This window comes from Daphnia pulex, chromosome 1 (assembly GCF_021134715.1).
Source record: "Daphnia pulex isolate KAP4 chromosome 1, ASM2113471v1".
Lineage (NCBI taxonomy): Eukaryota > Metazoa > Arthropoda > Branchiopoda > Diplostraca > Daphniidae > Daphnia > Daphnia pulex.
Window position 1 is genome coordinate 486,455 of NC_060017.1, and position 19,427 is coordinate 505,881.

Consider the following 19,427-nt stretch of genomic DNA (forward strand, 5'->3'; position numbering starts at 1 on the left):
GTTTGGCGCCTGATGGTCAAATTGATTCTGCTACCTCCCGTAACTTCACTGTCTATGTACCGTAACTAACCTAACCTTTCGGCCTTCGCTACCTTACCTCTTCCCCAGATGGGAAAAAAGTTTTAAGTGACACCCATTTCCCTATGAATAGAGCCCTCACAACAGCGCTGTGCAATTTGTTTAATTCAATCGTGCAACACTGTAGTGGGGGCTTTATTCATAAGAAAGAGGGTGTCACATAAAACTTTTTTTTTTCTACACCCAAATTTGTAAGCAAAATTAAGTAAAAATTCAAGGGACACGGGGGAGGGTTATATAAAATTATAGTATAAAATCTAAAAATCCATATGAATAACATATACCCTAAAATGCGTGTGTGTGAAGCACGTAATCAGTAGGGAAAATGGAAACGACTGATATCCACTGGAAACCGTAACACCTGACCTCTACCGACATGCAGGAGCATCGCTTTAGACGATTCCTCTCATGCTTATGGAGCCGATCGCCGTCTTTACTTCGTAGTCTATGGTTACTACGTATGAGACCCTCAGTTTGTTTTGTTTATAGATGTAGTAATACTAATGTAGTCTGCTAACGGCTACTAACAGCATTGCCAGCCGATACATTTGTCGTCTGCTCTCTTCTTTAGCGCTGCAGCTGTACGGTTCCTGCACCAATGTGATCAACTTGATCTCGGTCGTCTGGACGAACCCTACCGACTTTCATGGGTACGACATTTAGACGGTAGGGTTCGTCCAGACGACCCTAGGAACGGTAGCGCTCGTCGTGGCGGAGGGCTACAACACACTGCAGTGTGAATACGAATAGTGTAATGTAAACACACACAACCTACGTGCTAATTAGTGAATTTTGTGTTATTCTCTTCTTTAGATGTAGTTGTAGATTAGAATCTGTTTTATCTTTATTATCATAATGACAAGTGTTCCACCCGAGTTGGAAGGACCAACAGTAAATCCGGACTTTGATGAAGCCCAAACACAAACAGATAGGTTTGAGTATGGAAAAGGATACGATTTATCGTATTTTCAAGATATTAGGGTATGTTTGCATGAAATATGCTATTGTTTAAGTGACTTTTATATAGATTCTTTTGTTATAGGAGAAATATCAAGGAAGGAGGAATGTAAGACGGAGGAAAGTTCCACACCAGCAAGGCCTTGTTGAAACCACAACAACATATCCAACCCGCCCAGCACTTTGGTTAGATTTCAAAAAGTCAAAAACAACCTGCAGCTCCAGACGAGCATCAATCCACAACATTGTAAGTATAAAGGCGGTATAAAGACTAACATATTTCTGGTACATGTTATTTACACTTTGTAATTTTATGTTTTAGCAATCTAAAACAGCGATAGAAAATGGAATGGACCATTTTACTCTGTCAGCATCCCAAAATGTAAAAGAATGGTCCACTGATGTAAGTGGGTATGGTAATCTTGCAGGTGAATTCATGAAAACACAAGAATGTCATGATGCAGTAGACGCTTGGACTGCTTTGGTTAGAAAACATCAATGTAAGTCCATGTTTTGTTCTTATATAGACTTTTAATGACATGTATATTCTATTATAGTGAAAAGGGAAAAAGATTCAGAATGGATTGCCCATCACAAAGAAGCCGAGGATCAACGCAAGAGGAAACGTGTGGAAACCATTTACGGTAAAACTTCCGGTTGTTTGGCCGCAACAAGGACTGAGGCCGCTGCTTCTAACGCTAATCGGCATAGTAATGGAGGTAGAATCATGTCAATAGGTAATTCTTAAAGGTAGAACATTGTTAAGTCACAATAAATGTGGAGTACTATTGAAACTAAATAGGGTCCACTGCGCAGATTTCAACTTTGGAATTGAATTGCCAAGAAGATGGTGTAGAACAAATCAGAAATACTCAGCACAGTCGTGGTAGCATGCAACTTTTGAGAGGAGGTAAGCCAGTAATTTGGTCTAGGAATTGTTTTTCAGTGTATTAATTTGAGTAACTATTTTATTCTAGCAGGACAGTTGACTGAAGCTGATCAACCAAATCAACAGCCTCCATTGCCGGCCACTCCTAGTCAAATCAATGTCGATCATTTTCATCAGCTTTCTCGTGAGCTTTCATTAATTCTTTTAAAGTTAAGTCCCAATGAATGTGGTGTACTATTGAAACTAAATAGGGTCCACTGCAGATACGCAGATTTCAACTTTGGAATTGAATTGCCAAGAAGATGGTGTAGTACAAATCAGCAATACTCAGCACATTCGTGGTAGCATGCAACTTTTGAGAGGAGGTAAGCCAGTAATTTAGTCTAGGAATTGTTTTTCAGTGTATTAATTTGAGTAACTATTTTATGCTAGCAGGACAGTTGGACGAAGATGATCCACCCAATCAACAGCCTCCATTGCCGGCCACTCCTAGTCAAATCAATGTCGATCATTTTCATCAGCTTTCTCGTGAGTTTTCATTCATTCTTTTAAAGTGTAGTCCCTATTAATGTGGTGTACCATTAAAACTTAATAGGGGCCAATGTGGACACGCAGGATTCATCTTTTGGATTGGATTGCCAAGTGAATGGTGTAGTACAAGTCAGCAATACTCAGCGCAGTCATAGTAACATGCAACTTTTGAGTCGAGGTAAGCCAGTAATTTAGTCAATGAATTGTATTTAAGTGTATTAATTTGAGTAACTATTTTATGCAAGCAGGACAGTTGGACGAAGATTATCCACCAAATCAACAGCCTCAATTAACGGCTAATATTTTTTCATCTATATCGTCTAATACCAATCGATCTACTTCGGTCAATGCCAAACCTGGAAGAGGCCGTTCGACCGGTAGCGGAACCGGATCGAGAAGAGGTAACAGAGGTTCTCAAATCCGGGCTGTTCCAGTTAGTGGAGAAGGTGTGACACGGAATTCGTATACTACAGCCTACTGCTACCAATCAATGTATTATGCCCTGAAACCAAATTCAAGCCCACCAGAGGTATTATTTTGATGCACAATTTGATAATGCAAGTAGTTGCAAATTGTATTGTTTTATTTATTAAAATTTTCAGTACTACTTCATATCGAAAGGAAAGCTTCCGTCGCAGTATTCGATTACCATTGAACTTCAAAAAGCTCCTGTCTTAGCTAAATGTTAGAGATGCGGATGCGATAGAGATTCGGCTGAATTCCTCGCGTTTTTTTTATATTTTTTAAATATGATTTTTTTAAATATGCATATGTTATAATCAAGAAAGGTTGTTTGAAACAGCTTGTGTTTTTTTAATAAAGTGACTTGCCAAAGTAGCTCGGTTATTTTTTTATCACTCATTCTGGAGCACTGGGCACCTGGCCAATTTTTAGTCTCAACGCTACATAAGTAGTTGACCCCCCTCCCTCCCCCCCCAGGTTGAGCCAATGTACTGTGATGAGCATAAAGAAGGAAAAACTATCTTTGAACAATTTACCATCTTACTAACTTGTGATGAACATAGGATTTTTCGCCATGATGATTGATGAAGTTCATTCCATCAGAACTGTGGCGGGTTCAAAACGATATGTATGCATTGTAACTCCATTAAAATATATTTTGATAAATGAAGAATTCAATCAAAATAAGTAACGTAGTCACGTAGATATAAGTACGTATTCACCAATATAAAAAGTACAAATCCCATCACAATCACGTATAATTTGTGGGGGGAAAAATCATTAGTACCGATCAAGTATTTCTTGGGAAGTCGTTTACCGCATGCAAGTAAATAAAAGTTTTTTATGCGTTTTTTCATTGTATTATTAGCCAGCCGCATAATAGTGTGCGTGAAAATAAAAATTATTTCGCAGTGAATTACACATGCGTATGTTCATATTAGGCTTATTCTGAATTGATATTTCGATTCAGCATAAAAATCTGAGTCAGAGTTGTAAATTTCATTAATTTTGGTTGTCAGCCGCCCAGTAGCGCGCGTGAAAATAAAAAATTCGTTCGCAGTGAATTACACATGCGTATGTTCATATTAGGCTTATTCTGAATTGATATTTCGATTCAGCATAAAAATCTGAGTCAGAGTTGTAAATTTCATTAATTTTGGTTGTCAGCCGCCCAGTAGCGCGCGTGAAAATAAAAAATTCGTTCGCAGTGAATTACACATGCGTATGTTCATATTAGGCCGATTCTGAATTGATATTTCGATTCAGCGTAAAAAGCTGAGTCGGAATTGTAAATTTCATTAATTTTGGTTGTCAGCCGCCTAGTAGCGTGCGTGAAAATAAAAATTCGTTCACGGTTAATTACACAAACGTGTGTTCATTTAAGGCTAATTCTGACCAGATATTCCGATTCAGCGTCAAAAGTTGAGTTAGAGGTGTAATTTTCATTCATATTGGTGGTAGCCTGCGGGAGTTATTGGTTTACGACACTTTTTTTTTAAGGAAAAAAAGCGCAGTAACTCGCTTACAGTTACAGGGCGGACTTTTTTCAGTAAAACATTTGATCGCTAAAAACTAAATCCCGCAGGCTACTACCACAATGAATGAAAATTACACCTCTAACTCAACTTTTGACGCTGAATCGGAATATCAGGTCAGAATTAGCCTTAAATGAACACACGTTTGTGTAATTAACCGTGAACGAATTTTTATTTTCACGCACGCTACTATGCGGCTGAACCACTAACATTAATAAAAATTACACCTCTAACTCAACTTTTGACGCTGAATCGTAATATCATGTCAGATTAAGTCTGATATCAACATAGGCATGTATAATTAACTGCGAAATAATTTTATTTTCACGCGCACTCGGATAGGCCTATAGGGATGACGAATAATGTTAATGAAACAAATCAAAAACCTCATAATTATACTTTTATTCCCTTTCATCAATAGCTCCATTTCAAAAGTAGCCCTAATTACAGGATTTGCATAACTATATATAAGAGAGTTTCAAACGATCGATATTAATTGTTTCCTTCATTGTCCTCGTCAGCGTAGTCTTGATAATCGTTTGTCTCTTCGTCGCTGTAATCCTGGTAATCAGCAGTCTCCTCTTCGCTATCTTCTTCGTATGCTTCATTTTCCTCATCACCATCTTCTTGAATATTATCTAATAGAAGGTCTTCGATGCCATTTTCAATGTCGTAGGCGAACGTGTCTTCATCCAAAAAGTCGGATTCGACATCGAAGAGCATAGTCGCATCAGCCAAAACTTTCTTCCATCGCGCAATTTCGAGTTGTTTAAGAACAATTTGTCCTCGGTGAAACTGTTGATTCCCTGCACTGACTGTAATCAGTCAATAAATTACTTAACAAACCATACTAAGTTAAATTCAAGACTCGTAACATACTTTGATCCTGGAGTTTTTTAATATCTTCTTCTAAGTTTCTTCGAACTTTACAAATGGTCTCAATGAATGTCACCATTTCCTTTTCGGTTTGAATCACTTCTTCGCGAAATCTCTGTTCTAGCATCCACGCATTCACAGCTTGAAAGTGATTTGAAACAGAAACTAAAAAGCATAACAATATTAAGTGAAGGAGAATAAAAAACCAAAATATGTATACTCTGTACCAACGGAATTGTGCCAGGGAAAGATCCCACTCTTTTTGTGCTCCTCCGTCACAACAACATTATATTTGTTGTTCATCTCCTCGATTAATTTGTCTGACCTAGTCTTCAGAATTACGATTTTTCTTCTATGGACAGTCCTTGCTTTCGCGCTGTCTACAAATTAATTCATAATTTATCAAGTATAAATTAGTATAACTTATTGATTAGCTGTTACCCGCAAACTTCATTTCGCGTGCTTGCAGTTGCCTTATTGCTAGAGCTATACCCTCAAGTTCTACTTGGATATTACCAACAGTCCAGTTCCCGTCAACTCGTTTGTCTCGTACTTGTTTTGCTTGGACAACTAGTTGTTTCATTATCTTAGGCATGTCGCCCTCCTGCACATGGAGTTTTTCCAACCAACCACGGAATTCTTTTCCGTAGTCGATGGCTTTCTTCTTGGCCTTATTTCAAGAAAACAGTAATCTAGACTATGTATTTTAAAGAATTTAAAAGTTTTTTTTACAGTCTTAAGGCGTTTAGGCAGAGTAAAAACCATTTTCTTCTCTTTGCTTGTATTTTCATAGATAAAACCTTTAGTTAGGTGATCGTTTCTGTCTAAAAGTACAAAAAGTCAACACAAACGTGAAATCGCTACTCAATTTAAAATTTCTCACTAGAACTAGTCATGTGCTTTGTAGATGCATTGTATCTTGAGATTTTACTGAAACCTTGTTCCATTTCTTCTCCGACGGTCGCAGCAGCGCCTTTCCGAAAATGACCGAACCATAATACCTTAATCAAATATAAATTATGCAACTGCAATTGAACAAAAATTCAAATGAACTGTAACAATGGTACCTGACACGCCCAAGCATGCGCTTTCCCATGAAATCGTGAAAGAAAAGGTTTCATCTTTGTCGTCAGACAAGCAAACCTAGCATTAATGTTTCCTAGTTTTTTAGCGAAAGGCCAGTAACGGCAGATGACGTCATAACAGAAAAACAATATCCCGAATTGCAATGCCCACCATTGAAGGAAAGCAATTACTCGGTATGTTTCACCACGATGAATGTTAGCTGCACGGAGAACTAAACCGTGTCGACAGCACATACACACGATCCCTGTTTCATCCATTTTCTTTGAATGGGAATGAGAATCAGATTTTCCGGCTTTGAATGTGGAACCACCACATGTAGCGTTCCCTTTAGTCTGAAAGAAAGATAAATTTAACATATGTACCGATTAGGATTGTGGACCAGCATACCTCAGGAATAGCTTTGTTAACTTCCGCAACAAAAGCTTCTACGTCATCATTTCTCGCAATCGCCACGTTTTCCAATAGCTCTTTCGCTCCATGACTAGACAATAACAGGGAAAAGTTTTGAAAAAGTGGAGTAAGGACAAAATTATAACATATGTTGTTTACCCTTGAGCCGATTCACATCTATAACATTTCATGTTGCCGTCAACATGACAAGCTAGCGGTTTGGCTCCGCAAGCTTTGCATTTCATGTGCTCTACCCTTAATATCTCTTTTTGAATTCGAATACGATTAAACTCGTATTCTCTTACAGCCATGAGGAATTCGGTGTTACTCAAACTGGTGCACTACAAATATAAGGGTGGATAAATTAAGGAATTAGACAAAAAAAAAATTACAACTTACTCGATTATGTTGTTCAGAGATTTCTTGAATAGTTTCTACAATTTTGTTCATGGAAATACCAGGCATTTTGTGTTGAAAATGCCAGCACCAGTCCAGAAGATCAGTACAAATGAGAAAGAATGAAGTCTCATCTACAGCGGATGATGGCTGAAAGCCAGAAACAAAATAATCTTCCGCTTTTGCTTCGAACCAATAAAGGCAAACGTTGCACTCCACAACAGTTGACTTCATATCCCAACGACCTGAAATCGAAATGCACCGTAATTAAGCGAAATCTGTTTAAATATCAATAACGCTGAAGTTGCCCTCATTTACCATTGGCTGTAACTACGGCTACGTCTCTTGAACCAGGTTTCGTAGTACACGAATGAGGGCTTTTGCATTCTGGACAGGAAGTCACAAGTAAAGGAAGTGACACTAATACAAGATAATTATTAATCTACATATATAATTCAAGAAAGCATTATTACCTTCAACAGTGATGTACCCATCTTCAGATATGAACTCGTTTTGGCGCAAGAATTTTAAATTTTCGCCATTCTCACACACCTCCCTATTGTGTAGTACCAGTTTGCGGTGAGTGATCATATCACATTTGCTGCAGAAATCTTGCTTGCAAGTAAAGCAACGAACAGGATTAGTGACTTTTTCACATACACCACATTTACTTTCAGTGTAGGAACGGGAGCTAATGTAGTTTTGAAAGACAGCATCTCTCTTGGAATCCCAAGCATCTTCCTTGTCTTTCATGCGAGTTTTCCACTCGCTTTCTTGATTGGCTTCCTTTTTCTTCTTGTTATATTGTAAAATGCTTGCTTCAATGATGTCTTGTTCCAGTGCGACTGAATGAATTATATCCTGTACACCACTTCTTTCTGTAACCAATAGAACATTTTTAATCGTAAACTTGAACACGAACTTTGATAAACCTACCATTACTGGGAGTTATTTCACTAGCAGTACCAGCACTTTCTTGATTAGAAACTGTTACAACTTCATCAGGTTGGGTAACATTTTGGCCTCTGTTTCTGCCAAAATTTTGGAAGAAGTTCCCTGAACGTTTAACCCTTACCCGTTCTTGTTGTAAAGTATCATTTTTTCGTTTTTCGGCTTTGGTTCTGGTTCGATGCCCGGCCAAAGAATCTTTAAGCAAATCTCTGCCTGACATACTGTGAGAAACGGCACTAAACCTGCACTAAACCTGAATTGACACTTTTGAACTGCTTTTTGTTTATATTGACCAATATAGACAGTATGTTGTTGTAGCCCTCCGCCACGACGAGCGCTACCGTTCCTAGGGTCGTCTGGACGAACCCTACCGTCTAAATGTCGTACCCATGAAAGTCGGTAGGGTTCGTCCAGACGACCGAGATCAAGTTGAATGTGATGTTAGGATGATTTGTTTTCAATAATTTCGATTCGTCATACCACGGGTCATACATAATTATTATATCTCAGTTTGTGAATTTTGTAATTAAACTTACTCATGGTGCAAAAATAGTCATGTCTTCAAAAATATTATACACACGAAATTTAACAAGATTATTAATCAATGGAAAATTCCAAGTTACTTGTTATCGCTATTTTTCAACTGCAAGAAAAAGTATTATGGGAATTCAAAGGTTGATGTTTTTAATTATTAAGTGACAAATTTATATTGTAATAGTTTTTAATTTTTTTTTTACCAAATTGAATGAAGGATGACAATATCTTCATTACCATATTTACCCAGCTCTTCAGAAAGAAACATTCGAATACAAGATAGTCATATTTCACATTCCAGTGAAAAGGAAATTGCACTGGCTCTTTCTAGACTAGATCTTGATTTGAACAAGCGTGGACTTTTAAACAAAGAAGATTTAGAATCTATTGTAACAGAAATCCAAAAAAACAGTCAGTGATGATTTTTTTTTAAGTATAAATATTTTTTATTTCAGTTTAATATGTGTTTTTGGTTTTGGTTTTTATTTTAGAGACAATTACAAGTAGCCAAGGTCTTTATCTCATTCGATGCTGTGGCAACCTCCTCCCAGAAGAACTCTTGGAGGAAAGAAACAATCTTGTCCAGAAAATATGGGAATTATTGTTGAATTTTGAAGTCCCACTGGACATTAACCACTTCAATTCTTTGCTAAGGATATATTTAGAAAATGAGCATTCATTCAATCCTCTGAGGTTTCTGTCAACTATGATTGAACGTGAAATTCAACCCGATCGAGTATATTCATAGGTCTGATTTATTTCCTCGTATTATCGTATAATAATGTGTAAAACATAGGTAACATATCAAAGACTTTTGATTGCTTACACTCAAAAAGGAGATCTGGAAGGAGCAAAAAAAATTCTGAATATCTTGACGCACAAAGAATTGGTGATAGATTATCGAACTTACAACGCCATCGTGACGGGTCATTCTATGATGGGGTATGGATTACATCTTTTATTCAAACAGGGTGTCGTGATGCGATTATTTTTTAACATTTCAGAGATTGGGAAGGTGCCAAAAGCATAATCAGTTCCATGTCGGCGAAAGGCTTGACGCCCGACACGGAAACCTATAGAGAATTGTTAAAAGGTTACGCCAAATTTGGAATATGCTTTGCTATTTCTTCCTCCCTTGGTGGGTAACCTTATTAGTGTTATGTTTGTATTCATCTTCGTAATAATTTTTACAATAGAAAATTGGAAGAAGATGAATATATCATTCAGTGATGGAGATCTCCTTGCTGCTCTGTATAAAGCTGCTGTACACGGGCACTCTGAAGCGGTGGATATTCTGTTGAACCGAATGAGAAAGGATCGTGACTACAACCGATCATGTGTGAACATTATCTTGCAATTAGTGACACAACGCAAAGAGAACGAAACTTTCAAAATCTTGCTGAGTATGAAACCGAAAAGAACAATCGATGGTAAAGTGCCAGGGTCCGGCCGATTTTTTATCCGGCACATAGTCAAAACGAATTGCTCATCAGATAAAATAGTGGAATTTTGTCGTAAGTTGGTTCAAACTGAGAAGAACAGTCGCGCATTTTTTATAGCACTTGAAGCAGCAAACATTTTTGAAAGGATCGAACTTGTCGATCCGCTCTTAAACGAGATCAGGGATGGCGGTAGCTTTGCAAACTCTTTAGGAGCTATTCTGGTAAGTCAACTAAAAAAAAATTATCTAGATTTAATTAATTTCTAAAATTGCAACTTTTTTGGTTTAATATTAGGCTTCGGGTATGCTGAGCGGAGGAGAAAAGAAACTAATAGATACACTTCGTAAAATGGCCGCCATCCGTCTATACCCCAACGTGCAAACGATCAACAAACATATTTTGCCTCACTTGGCAGGAGATAGTCAGACTTTGTTGCAAAAATTGCGTTCAACCAGGTTGTCTTTCCCAGTCATTTCAGTTGCACTTTTGAAAAAGAGTTTGGCTTCCCTAGATTTTAATGAAGCCATTCGGATCACATCAACATTTTAGTAAGTTTTTACAAAGTGTTGTAGAAAAGCATGCTATAACCCTTTCCCGTTATAGCATCAGTATGAACTTGAGGTTGTACGAAGATATCGCCACTGCCTATGTTAAATCTCAAAATGCTACGGGACTTGCCAGACTGATGAATTCTCTACTGCCAGACGGGGAAGAAGATGAGACGAAAAACGAAGCGATGGAATTATCCAGCCAAATAATTGGGTCCGTTCTGAAAGAGATTTGCGATCAAACACCGTAAGATGTATTTTGGTTTGTTTTTTGAATCCCATCTAAACTATTTCTGTCTTTCAAGGTCCGGACAGCTGGAAGTAATTGAGCCTCTTTTAAAAGCTCTAAAAGATCAGGGATTGACCATCTCTCTGAGCGTGGCCCAATTTGTACGTGACAAGGCATCGGAAGGCAAGATGACTTCGGCTGCCGTTGATCTCTTGGCAGAGCTCACCTCGGGAAAGTTAATTCCTGTACCGTTGAATCCCACGCCAAGGCGCCTTCAGTTGGCGACCATTAGCCAGGTCGAGAAAAACATCGCCAAATTCCGAACATTCGCACGAGAGCGTAAATTAGATGAAGCATTAGCAGTCAGAAAGGTTGTTTTTTTTCAACTTTTTTTCCTGAATCAATTCGTGATTCATCTTATGAATGTGGATTGATGACACAGGAGCTGGATGCCCATAATGTTCCTTTTTCGGACGGATTGAATCTCTTGCTAATCGATTTGTACGGCCATCATGGACGTTTGGACGAGGCCCTCGACGTATTCTCCCGAATGCATATGAATCCCGATTTGATCGTCCTGCCTTCTAAAATCATGATTCTTTCTGCCCGTCTATTGAAAGTAGGCCGCATAGACGATGCCATTCGTGTCCTGGAAAAATTGAAAATTGATCCACGGGTGACTGAAAATATAGAGTTGACGAGATTAGTCAATGCAAGTGCCATACGACTGATGGACGCCGCTGCTGAAAACGGGAATGTCGAAACTATACAGAAAATATTCGACTGTCTGGAACAATCGAAAGCCTTGAAAATGAGCAGAGCCTTATTAGGTTCACTGGTCAAAGTTCATGTCGTTCGGTACGTGTATAGCCTGAAACTGTTTACATTTCATTTCAGCGTCCAAACTAATTACACTTTATGTTAGAGATGATTTGGACAGCGCTCTGGATGAGTTTGATCGTTGGACGAAAGAGCGACGCACCACGCCCTGGAACACGCAATTAGCCGCCAATTTGATTGAAAAAGACGACACGACAAGACTTGACCGACTTATGAGAATGAACACTGCAGTCCACGGGGAGAAGAATAGTCTCTTTGATCTCTCGCTGGCTTTTTTAAGCTGTCAACGAGTCAGAGATGCAAAAAACGTCCTCGAGGTATATATAAATGTGCCTATATTTATATTTAGATAGTCTATAAATAAGTTCCAGAAATAGTTGTAGTCTCTCAAGTACACCTACCACGAGAACAGTCTATTCTAATTTAATCTTTGAATTTTTCTCTTGGGGGCGACATTTCTTGTAGACTCCTGGACTGCGCATCGTCAACAGTCGGCTGGACAACGTCTGCGCCTTCTACGTGCGGAGGAAAAAAATTGACGAACTCGAGAATTTGGTGAAAATCACCAAGAACGTTTTCAACGTGGACCGCCACATGTTGTACAATCATTTATTAGCGGCATGCATCAAAGTCGACGATCCGAAAAGAGCTACCAACGTCTGGACTTTGATGCAAGAAGAAGGCGACCTAGTTCCTGATTCCGGCTTTTTACGCCGTTTGGGCGACTTTTTGACAACCAAAAAAATGTTGGTCCCGTTCTCCGTTCCCCCAAGCGACCAAATGAGTTCATGATGAGACTACACGAGTTACCTTGGACATGTAGCAAAATAAGTCGTTTGATATGAAATAAATAGTTGTTTCTACGTTCTTCTTCCCAACTCGCCTATAGAGAAAAGTTTATCGAAAAGGTATGTGTGATTTATCACAGGTTGATGAGTTTCCGGGTGGATGGATTACGTTGTACGAAATGAGAAAACTTGGCGTCAAAGCCTCATTTCCTTCGGCGAATCTCAATACCGTAGTATATTATTTAGGTGCTGGGCAAACACAGATATACGTTGCTCGATCGATACAAATGGCTCGAACCTTGGAAGAACTGCCGTCGGGAGCAAGAAGGAAAACATTGGGTCATTTATTTCCCGATATCGTCGACAGCCAGCCCAGTCACCCAGTCAGTCTGTTTAAGTCGGCGTATGGTTCGACGTGATTTGTTGGGGTCGAGGACCATTTATTCTGTCCGGCTGAAATGTTTGATATTGTTAACTCAATTCTTCCCCCCCCCCCCCGTTCGTTATAGTTTCCACGTGGATATAAAAAATACAGCGTGTTTTCTTTCCAAACGGCATTTTGGTTGAATTGTTAGTATATGCTGTTTTGTTATGGCAACAGCAGCCAACAGAGCGAGCCCTGCACATGGATGGTCTGTATATCATATTGTTGTTCCGTTTCTTGAAGCTGCATGCTGAGCCGGAATAACGACAGACACAATCCGTCCCCGAAATCATCACCAGCACACGCGGCCACCAACTGATTACAAACAATAAAAGAGACCAAAAGGGGGAAAAAAAGAGTTCGTAGTTTTCCCCTTGTAACTTTTTCTTTCTTTCCTTCTTTTGTCCATTCTCTTTTCCGCTTCAGTTCTTTTAACATGGACTGGGGGTAAAATGGTTTATATTTTACAAATAAACAACGTCAGCAACGACTAGGTTATACAAACAAGGTCTGCGACAAACGAATAACGATGTTGTTTCTTCATCGAATCTTTTCATTCTTTTCTTCTACCCAGAAATCTCTGAATGCTCGAGCTGCAATCATCGCAGGCGCCCCGTTTATTCCTGTGGGCAGCACCGAATGATATCCCTCTTCTTCTTTCGCTCTTACTCATTTTTTGAAACAAAAACATGTAAATAGTCAGCGGTGGATGGGTGTACGATGGATGATGGAAAGGGGAACGAGAAGAAGACAGAGAAGAGATAAAGGGAAAGGAATTTTCGGGGAGCTGGGATCCATTAGACGACAAATACAATTTCCAATTTTCCTTTTTTTTTTTAATGAACAGCATATTATATTGGAAGAGAACAAATTGAGACGAAGAATATATACGGTGTAAGCTGCTGTTGTTCTCACTCGCGTTCAAATTTTATCTTTTACGTAATCAAGTAACAGTCATAATTAATCATAGCTACAATTGGCTTCAGTTCATTGTTTGTTTTGATAATTCAATTATTTGTAAATCAGTTTGACGAGACGACGACAACTGGTGACAGTGGTGGACTTTTCTCTTTTTTTAATTTTCTTGGTGGGAGGAGAAGAGGTTGTTGGCGGCGATGGACGAATTCATTTCTTCCTTTTTTTTATTTTTCGAATCTATGGCAGGCGGATAGCTAGACGGAATTATATCGAATTCATCGTCGAACTGTTGGCTGCTGCTGCTGTGAGGGTGCCGATGATGATGCCGGGTATCGCCGTCGTTGTTGCATTTAGAATCGTCCCCAATTGGCTGGTCGACTGTTGAGACAATAAACCGGAGCTGCCGGTTGTGCTGTTCATGTCCCCGTTGCTGGAAATGGAAGTGATCGTCTGCAGTTCATTTTCCTTGCGCACTACAAAAAGGAGAAAAGAGAGAAAACATAAAATAGGAAATTAATGATTCAGAGTCAGCAATTGCAAAATATTTACGCCGTCTATTCATAACTAACAGTCGACATAGTCTCCTCCTTTGAATTTGGCAGTTGGCCCGGTGCTACATACATTTCCGCTGGGAAGGAAGGACGGAAGGACTACAAGCAGAAGTCGATGACCGATAAATGTATATACGCCACGACCAGACAGTCTCCGTACCAGGCAATTCCACATGGCAACTGTTTGTGTACAATAATCCCATACAACACCCCATTCCACACATCAGATGGAAGACGGTAGTCGCCAGCATGATAAGAGAGAAAGCATTCGCTACGGCAATGACCGTCGATATACGTGGGCTACATACGAAAGAAACTTGTGGACTATGCCAGCCGTAAATGACTGATGACGAACATTCAATAGAAATAATCGAATCACAACTTTGTCATTGATGAACGGCATTGTTGAATCTTACATTGTTTTATTGTCATAATATCGCTCGGGGGGGCAGTAATTCTCGGCAGAGCAATTCCTAAACTAAACAGCAGAGGAACATGTGTATATAATTCAAGGTTCACCAGCATCTCGTCCGGTGCATTTCGCCTGTGTCGGTTCCACATCGAGACTCGACTGCATATATAGTGTGTCCTCGGTTGAGAACAAACAGCTGCTCTATTCTGGGATCGGGCCGCACCGTTTCAACACACATGTACGGTCCGGTTCGGTCCAGTGCTTCTGATCCGATCCAGCCGAGTCTATATCATTCCGCACGACTTGTGTCACGCGCGAAACCCACAGGATTGGAAAAGAATCTCAGCCGTGGACGATCCCAGAATGCCATTTTTCATTGGATGATGGATATACACAGTGTACTGGCTTTCCTAATAGAGTGCCTAGCAATGGAAATGCGGAGGAATTTCCGATTCCAGGAATCTCCTTAGTTACTGGACGCCATTCATCATGACCCGGTCACGGGTCCGCGTGAAGGACGACCGAAATTGTGTATAGGTCGTCGTCGTCACTTGGCTTCGCTGCAAAGATATTTCATACGCAAAATGCCAGCATTGACGTCGCTGAGAAATGCTAAAAATATGGACCTGATTCTATACGTGACGCAAGTTTATCATCTCTGAATGAAGCGTGAGAAAAAGAAAGCCGAAAAATCAGCACGAAAGAAAGATGAACGGGATCGAATCATTGTCAGCCGTTGAAAGAGTTTGGCCGGTGTCGTGTGCTGGGCACGTGTGCCGCATATGTCTTCCATCAGTCTCCGTAAATATGCCGATGGGTTTAGACGCGAGTGGGACGTGTCTGCTATGAGAAGGTGAAACCGAATCCGCCAGCAGCTGACAGCACGCAAGTTGCCGACGCTCCGGGGGCGGCGGCGGCGGCGGCGTCGATTTTTATTTTCTTCTTCGGGTAATGATGCGATTCGGATTCCCGCTGATTGAAATACATCATCGAGCGTGACTAGCAGAGTCGCCGCACTACAATTATTAGATCCGGTCGATTGAAAGTCATCACGTCTTCGTTATAAAGAAATAACTGGAAATCATTATTTTATTTTTTTTCCAGCTTGGATCGATATTCTTGATCAAGAAAAGAAGCCGTGGTACACATATAACATTCAATTCAATTCGATCGAACATCATATCCGTCGTCGTGCAGGTCGGGAAAATCCAGGAAAAAAGAACGAGACGACACATCCGCGTCCATCTTCCGATTTTCCAATCACGGACGAGAAAAAAAGGCTCACGCTACGTTATAGCCTGACCATTTCTTTGGCCGCCGTCGAGTGTGGCCGCATTTCTGCAATCTCGGCGGGAAAAAAGGTCGAGTTTCGCAGCAGGACTAGCAGCCTCTCTATTCGATTTCCGTCAAGTGCAATCAATGACTCAACGTCAAATCTTGTTCGCGGAAACCCTCAAAAAGAGACGGCAAAAGAAAAGAAAATTGAAGTTGGTAGTCGGCCAAACAAATAAAAGATGACGGTCACTGGGTGCTCCGTGGTGCCCTCTCATCCATCCCAGTACAGCACCAATAGATGAGCAGAGTAATACTTTCTAACAGAATAATACGCTCGGATTTCTACGGAAGTCGTAATAATATACGAGCAAAAAGTCTAAAAAAGGAATTCTATACATATCTCTCGTCCTGGAAACTTGTTCGTCTATTCTTGTACACACACACACACACAGAGTTGATATTGGATTTGTCAGCAATTGGGCAAGTTTAGGGGAATCAAACAAGTTCTGATCAAAGCGACGACAAAAAGACGGGACGCCCAGTTATTTGATTATGTAGCCGGGGATCAAAAAGGGGCAATCAATATTGCGCTCAACTTTCCAAACTCCGCGACATCCTCAAGGCGCTTTCGTCCACTTAAAGTCCTCCGCCAACTAAATTTAACCAACACGGACATGAATGATGACAACTCTTCCGCTACGTGTGGGGGGGAGAGCCGATGGATTTGTAATCATGTAAAGTGGGGCGAAAAAAGAAACTTTAGGCGACTTATGGGCGCGCAGCCCGAAATAACGGCAACAACATTATTACTTCAGCGAATAGAGAGCTGCTGCACGCTGCGCGGTCGACAGTTATATTTGTTTTAATATAGTACGTACTACACACACTGTGTGTAGTGTAGTGTAGTGTATAGGTAGGTACCTTAAAAATACAAGTGGCGGTAGTGGTGCAGTGTATAGCAGCAGCAGCAGGCAGAGTGTGCTGGTAATATAGTGCAGGGCTATATGATGAATATAGGACGCGGGCAACTTTGGCGGGCGTTTTATTTTTAGTCTACACGGCGGAGACGGGAACGGAGTCAAAGTATTTTCGACGTTTGCGCTCTAGTGGAAAGAGAGAGCCGGTCAAGACTTTGCAGAACAAATAAACAATTTATTGTTTCGTTTCTCTTCAAGAGCATCGCAGGACTCAGGAGAGAGGAGTAGGAGTACTTGTGTTCAGACTGCATTTGCCCGCAGAGCTCTCTGCCTCTTGGCGCTTTAGACTTTATTCCCCCAACGACTTTTGTGTATAATACAAGAGGATGACGTCATCATCACAGATGAGCACAGTCTGCTGCGCTCCTCACCCTCTTTTCAAGGACTGAAAAGTTTTCACCGTTCGAGATGCCAAGTACTAGTTGGTAGTACACGATGATGGCCCGTCTAACGCGTCACGACATTAGACAGAGAAAGGCTTGGAACTTTGAAATGTTCAATTAACGTTATTCAACTTGTCGGCAATTGCGCGGCTGATGATAAATGCAGCAACTTATTATTATAGTCGAAACTACTACTACTGCCAGGCGGGTTATCTGACTAAATTCCCTAAATAGTAGCATACAGTATCAAGGTAAATGGGGACAAACGGTTTTGTTCCCGAGTGCCAGTTTCTTTGATCTCTCATCAGCAGACAACATTAAATGGCAAAGAGGAGGCCGCCGCCGGCTCGGCCACATCATTCTCATCACTCTCTGCTGGAGCTTGGCCCAAATTCTATGCTGCAGGGTCTCGCAAATTCAATCGATTGCCAAGTTGGCCATGACCGAATCCCCTTGCAACGACCGACGTATATATATTTAGAAACTTGTTATTTCCTCGCTCACCACGAAATTCTGCACCCGAATGTTGCCAAATAATGCTAATAATCAAATCGGAAAAAAAAGAGTCGCGTCCGTCTCTAGTAGGCTATTATACCGGCTTCGTCAATGGCGGAGGCATTGAAGAGCGTGATGAGGACAAAGAGTGCGGAGGCTGTTAACAGGATGAACGTGGTGCAAACAACGGCCATGACCACTTTCCTCCGGCGACGTTCTTTGGGCGTCAACACTTCGTCTCCTCCTCCGCCGCTTCCGCCCTGGTGTTGATATTCGTCACCAGCGCCAGCACTGTCTTTGAATCCGCCGGAATCGCCATCGGATCCGCCAGCCAATAAGCTGTTGCTGGGGTACGAGTGTCTTCGATGATAGGAGGCCAGCTGCCCGGCAGACGACGACGACGTTACAGATTGTCGGTTGGTGGTGGGCGGGGGTGAGAAGAGGATCACTGGCGGATCGTTCCACACGACGACCGGAGCGTCACTGAAGGCCACCCGTTTCTTGCGCAAATCGCTTTCGTGTCTGTGGATGATGGAGAGACGCAAACAAGGCTCCAGGCAACTTGTGCTCGAGCCCAGTCGAATGATTCCGCCTCCGCTGGAACCACTGCCGGAATGTTGGCCAGACGATGCTGCTGAGTTTAGACTCTGACACTGAGGTTGTTGCATTTTGGATCGAGCCGCAGCGGCCGAACCGTTGGGTCCTTCCGATTGTCGCCGACTGACGCGGTTCCGGTTTTTCATGCCCTTGTTCCGCGTTCCGGCGTCGCTTCCGTGCCGTTTGATGCTGCGCGTTGTGGCCCCATTTCCGCCCTGGGCCTCGTTCGACGTCGACACTTTGGGTCGCAGCCCCGCCGAATGATGACGTTTATTATTATCACTGAGGCTGATGCCACCGGGGCAAGGAGATGGAGGGGCCGCACCGACACGGTTGATGCTGTTGCCACTGCCACCCCCACTCGTCATCCGCTCACCTTCCGGCTCCAGGTAATGGACGTTGTAACGACCCCATTGGTTACAATCGGAAGCCAAATCGTTCATCTCCCTGCTGTTAATGTTCTGACGTGACGACGAGTCCTGCTGATGCGCTTGTCCATTTGTCATCAGTGCAGCAGCCGATGCACTTGCATCCATTGCCGGAATACCTGTCTGTCTCCTCTATACTGTAGATAGCACACTACAACTTTTCGACGATAACCAACAGCTAACAAACAAACAAAAAAGAAGTCCCCCACCCCTCCTCCGTCCGTCTCCTATCACTAAGTTATTTAGAGGAGGAGCGATAAAGTCATTCGTCGCAGCACTGCAATTCCACTCGAGGAGTTGGGGTCAACGCCAAACTGACGGGCAGGGAGGACCAATCCAGCGATGATAAGACTCGAACGGTGACGCAAGCGGCCACCATCAAGCGCGTCTGACTGTGAGCGTCGCTCGGGTAGGCCAATAAGTTGCGTCCGGTCT

General features: G+C 41.4%; 5 protein-coding genes across 7 annotated transcripts; 2 read left to right on the plus strand and 3 right to left on the minus strand.

Moving 5' to 3' along the window:
- Positions 1-559: 559 nt before the first annotated feature.
- LOC124196066 (leucine-rich PPR motif-containing protein, mitochondrial-like) lies at positions 560-12,615 on the plus strand. 2 transcript variants are annotated; one of them, XM_046590864.1, is made up of 13 exons: positions 560-678; positions 8,587-8,825; positions 8,903-9,096; positions 9,177-9,421; positions 9,482-9,627; positions 9,690-9,823; positions 9,882-10,348; positions 10,422-10,675; positions 10,731-10,922; positions 10,981-11,275; positions 11,347-11,762; positions 11,830-12,061; positions 12,210-12,615. In XM_046590864.1, the coding sequence occupies exons 2-13, from the start codon at positions 8,707-8,709 to the stop codon at positions 12,534-12,536; spliced, it is 3,021 nt and encodes a 1,006-aa protein (XP_046446820.1). In that variant the 5' UTR covers positions 560-678; positions 8,587-8,706; the 3' UTR covers positions 12,537-12,615. The 2 variants fall into 2 exon arrangements, with proteins under 2 accessions (XP_046446820.1, XP_046446826.1); XM_046590870.1 differs by lacking the exons at positions 560-678; positions 8,587-8,825; positions 8,903-9,096 and having other exon boundaries at positions 9,279-9,433; positions 9,522-9,627.
- Positions 687-3,292, plus strand: LOC124192198. Its single transcript, XM_046585399.1, has 11 exons — positions 687-1,059; positions 1,121-1,282; positions 1,358-1,535; positions 1,593-1,772; positions 1,838-1,945; positions 2,013-2,108; positions 2,176-2,289; positions 2,360-2,452; positions 2,520-2,633; positions 2,704-2,984; positions 3,058-3,292. Exons 1-11 carry the CDS (start codon positions 934-936, stop codon positions 3,142-3,144), a joined length of 1,539 nt encoding a protein of 512 aa, XP_046441355.1. The 5' UTR covers positions 687-933; the 3' UTR covers positions 3,145-3,292.
- On the minus strand, positions 4,836-6,146 carry LOC124196100. Its single transcript, XM_046590914.1, has 5 exons — positions 6,061-6,146; positions 5,770-5,998; positions 5,556-5,708; positions 5,332-5,493; positions 4,836-5,267 (listed from the first exon to the last, which is right to left on the minus strand). The coding sequence occupies exons 1-5, from the start codon at positions 6,091-6,093 to the stop codon at positions 4,945-4,947; spliced, it is 900 nt and encodes a 299-aa protein (XP_046446870.1). The 5' UTR covers positions 6,094-6,146; the 3' UTR covers positions 4,836-4,944.
- Positions 6,093-8,577, minus strand: LOC124196079. Of its 2 annotated transcripts, none has more exons than XM_046590884.1 (8): positions 8,137-8,577; positions 7,674-8,078; positions 7,519-7,620; positions 7,204-7,445; positions 6,964-7,145; positions 6,802-6,895; positions 6,396-6,746; positions 6,093-6,329 (listed from the first exon to the last, which is right to left on the minus strand). In XM_046590884.1, exons 1-8 carry the CDS (start codon positions 8,369-8,371, stop codon positions 6,198-6,200), a joined length of 1,743 nt encoding a protein of 580 aa, XP_046446840.1. In that variant the 5' UTR covers positions 8,372-8,577; the 3' UTR covers positions 6,093-6,197. The 2 variants fall into 2 exon arrangements, with proteins under 2 accessions (XP_046446840.1, XP_046446850.1); XM_046590894.1 differs by having other exon boundaries at positions 6,100-6,329; positions 7,519-7,587.
- A 783-nt stretch (positions 12,616-13,398) lies between the features above and the next one.
- Positions 13,399-19,120, minus strand: LOC124196089. Its single transcript, XM_046590906.1, has 2 exons — positions 18,068-19,120; positions 13,399-14,347 (listed from the first exon to the last, which is right to left on the minus strand). The coding sequence occupies exons 1-2, from the start codon at positions 19,098-19,100 to the stop codon at positions 14,139-14,141; spliced, it is 1,242 nt and encodes a 413-aa protein (XP_046446862.1). The 5' UTR covers positions 19,101-19,120; the 3' UTR covers positions 13,399-14,138.
- Positions 19,121-19,427: the final 307 nt, after the last annotated feature.

Excerpts from the sequence above, each read along its gene's own strand:
- LOC124196066 (XM_046590864.1), top strand. The coding sequence starts at position 8,707 with ATGTCTTCAAAAATATTATACACACGAAATTTAACAAGATTATTAATC. Across the intron at positions 8,826-8,902 it reads AGTATTATGGGAATTCAAAG|GATGACAATATCTTCATTAC; the intron begins GTTGATGTTTTT and ends AATTGAATGAAG. Across the intron at positions 10,923-10,980 it reads GAGATTTGCGATCAAACACC|GTCCGGACAGCTGGAAGTAA; the intron begins GTAAGATGTATT and ends CTGTCTTTCAAG.
- LOC124196089 (XM_046590906.1), bottom strand. The coding sequence starts at position 19,100 with ATGGATGCAAGTGCATCGGCTGCTGCACTGATGACAAATGGACAAGCG. Across the intron at positions 14,348-18,067 it reads CTCCGCCATTGACGAAGCCG|TGCGCAAGGAAAATGAACTG; the intron begins GTATAATAGCCT and ends TCCTTTTTGTAG.
- LOC124192198 (XM_046585399.1), top strand. The coding sequence starts at position 934 with ATGACAAGTGTTCCACCCGAGTTGGAAGGACCAACAGTAAATCCGGAC. Across the intron at positions 1,946-2,012 it reads CATGCAACTTTTGAGAGGAG|CAGGACAGTTGACTGAAGCT; the intron begins GTAAGCCAGTAA and ends ATTTTATTCTAG. Across the intron at positions 2,985-3,057 it reads CAAATTCAAGCCCACCAGAG|TACTACTTCATATCGAAAGG; the intron begins GTATTATTTTGA and ends TAAAATTTTCAG.
- LOC124196100 (XM_046590914.1), bottom strand. The coding sequence starts at position 6,093 with ATGGTTTTTACTCTGCCTAAACGCCTTAAGACT. Across the intron at positions 5,709-5,769 it reads ACGCGAAATGAAGTTTGCGG|ACAGCGCGAAAGCAAGGACT; the intron begins GTAACAGCTAAT and ends ATTAATTTGTAG. Across the intron at positions 5,268-5,331 it reads TAAAAAACTCCAGGATCAAA|TCAGTGCAGGGAATCAACAG; the intron begins GTATGTTACGAG and ends GACTGATTACAG.
- LOC124196079 (XM_046590884.1), bottom strand. The coding sequence starts at position 8,371 with ATGTCAGGCAGAGATTTGCTTAAAGATTCTTTGGCCGGGCATCGAACC. Across the intron at positions 7,621-7,673 it reads TGGGTACATCACTGTTGAAG|TGTCACTTCCTTTACTTGTG; the intron begins GTAATAATGCTT and ends ATCTTGTATTAG. Across the intron at positions 6,330-6,395 it reads CGCATGCTTGGGCGTGTCAG|GTATTATGGTTCGGTCATTT; the intron begins GTACCATTGTTA and ends TATTTGATTAAG.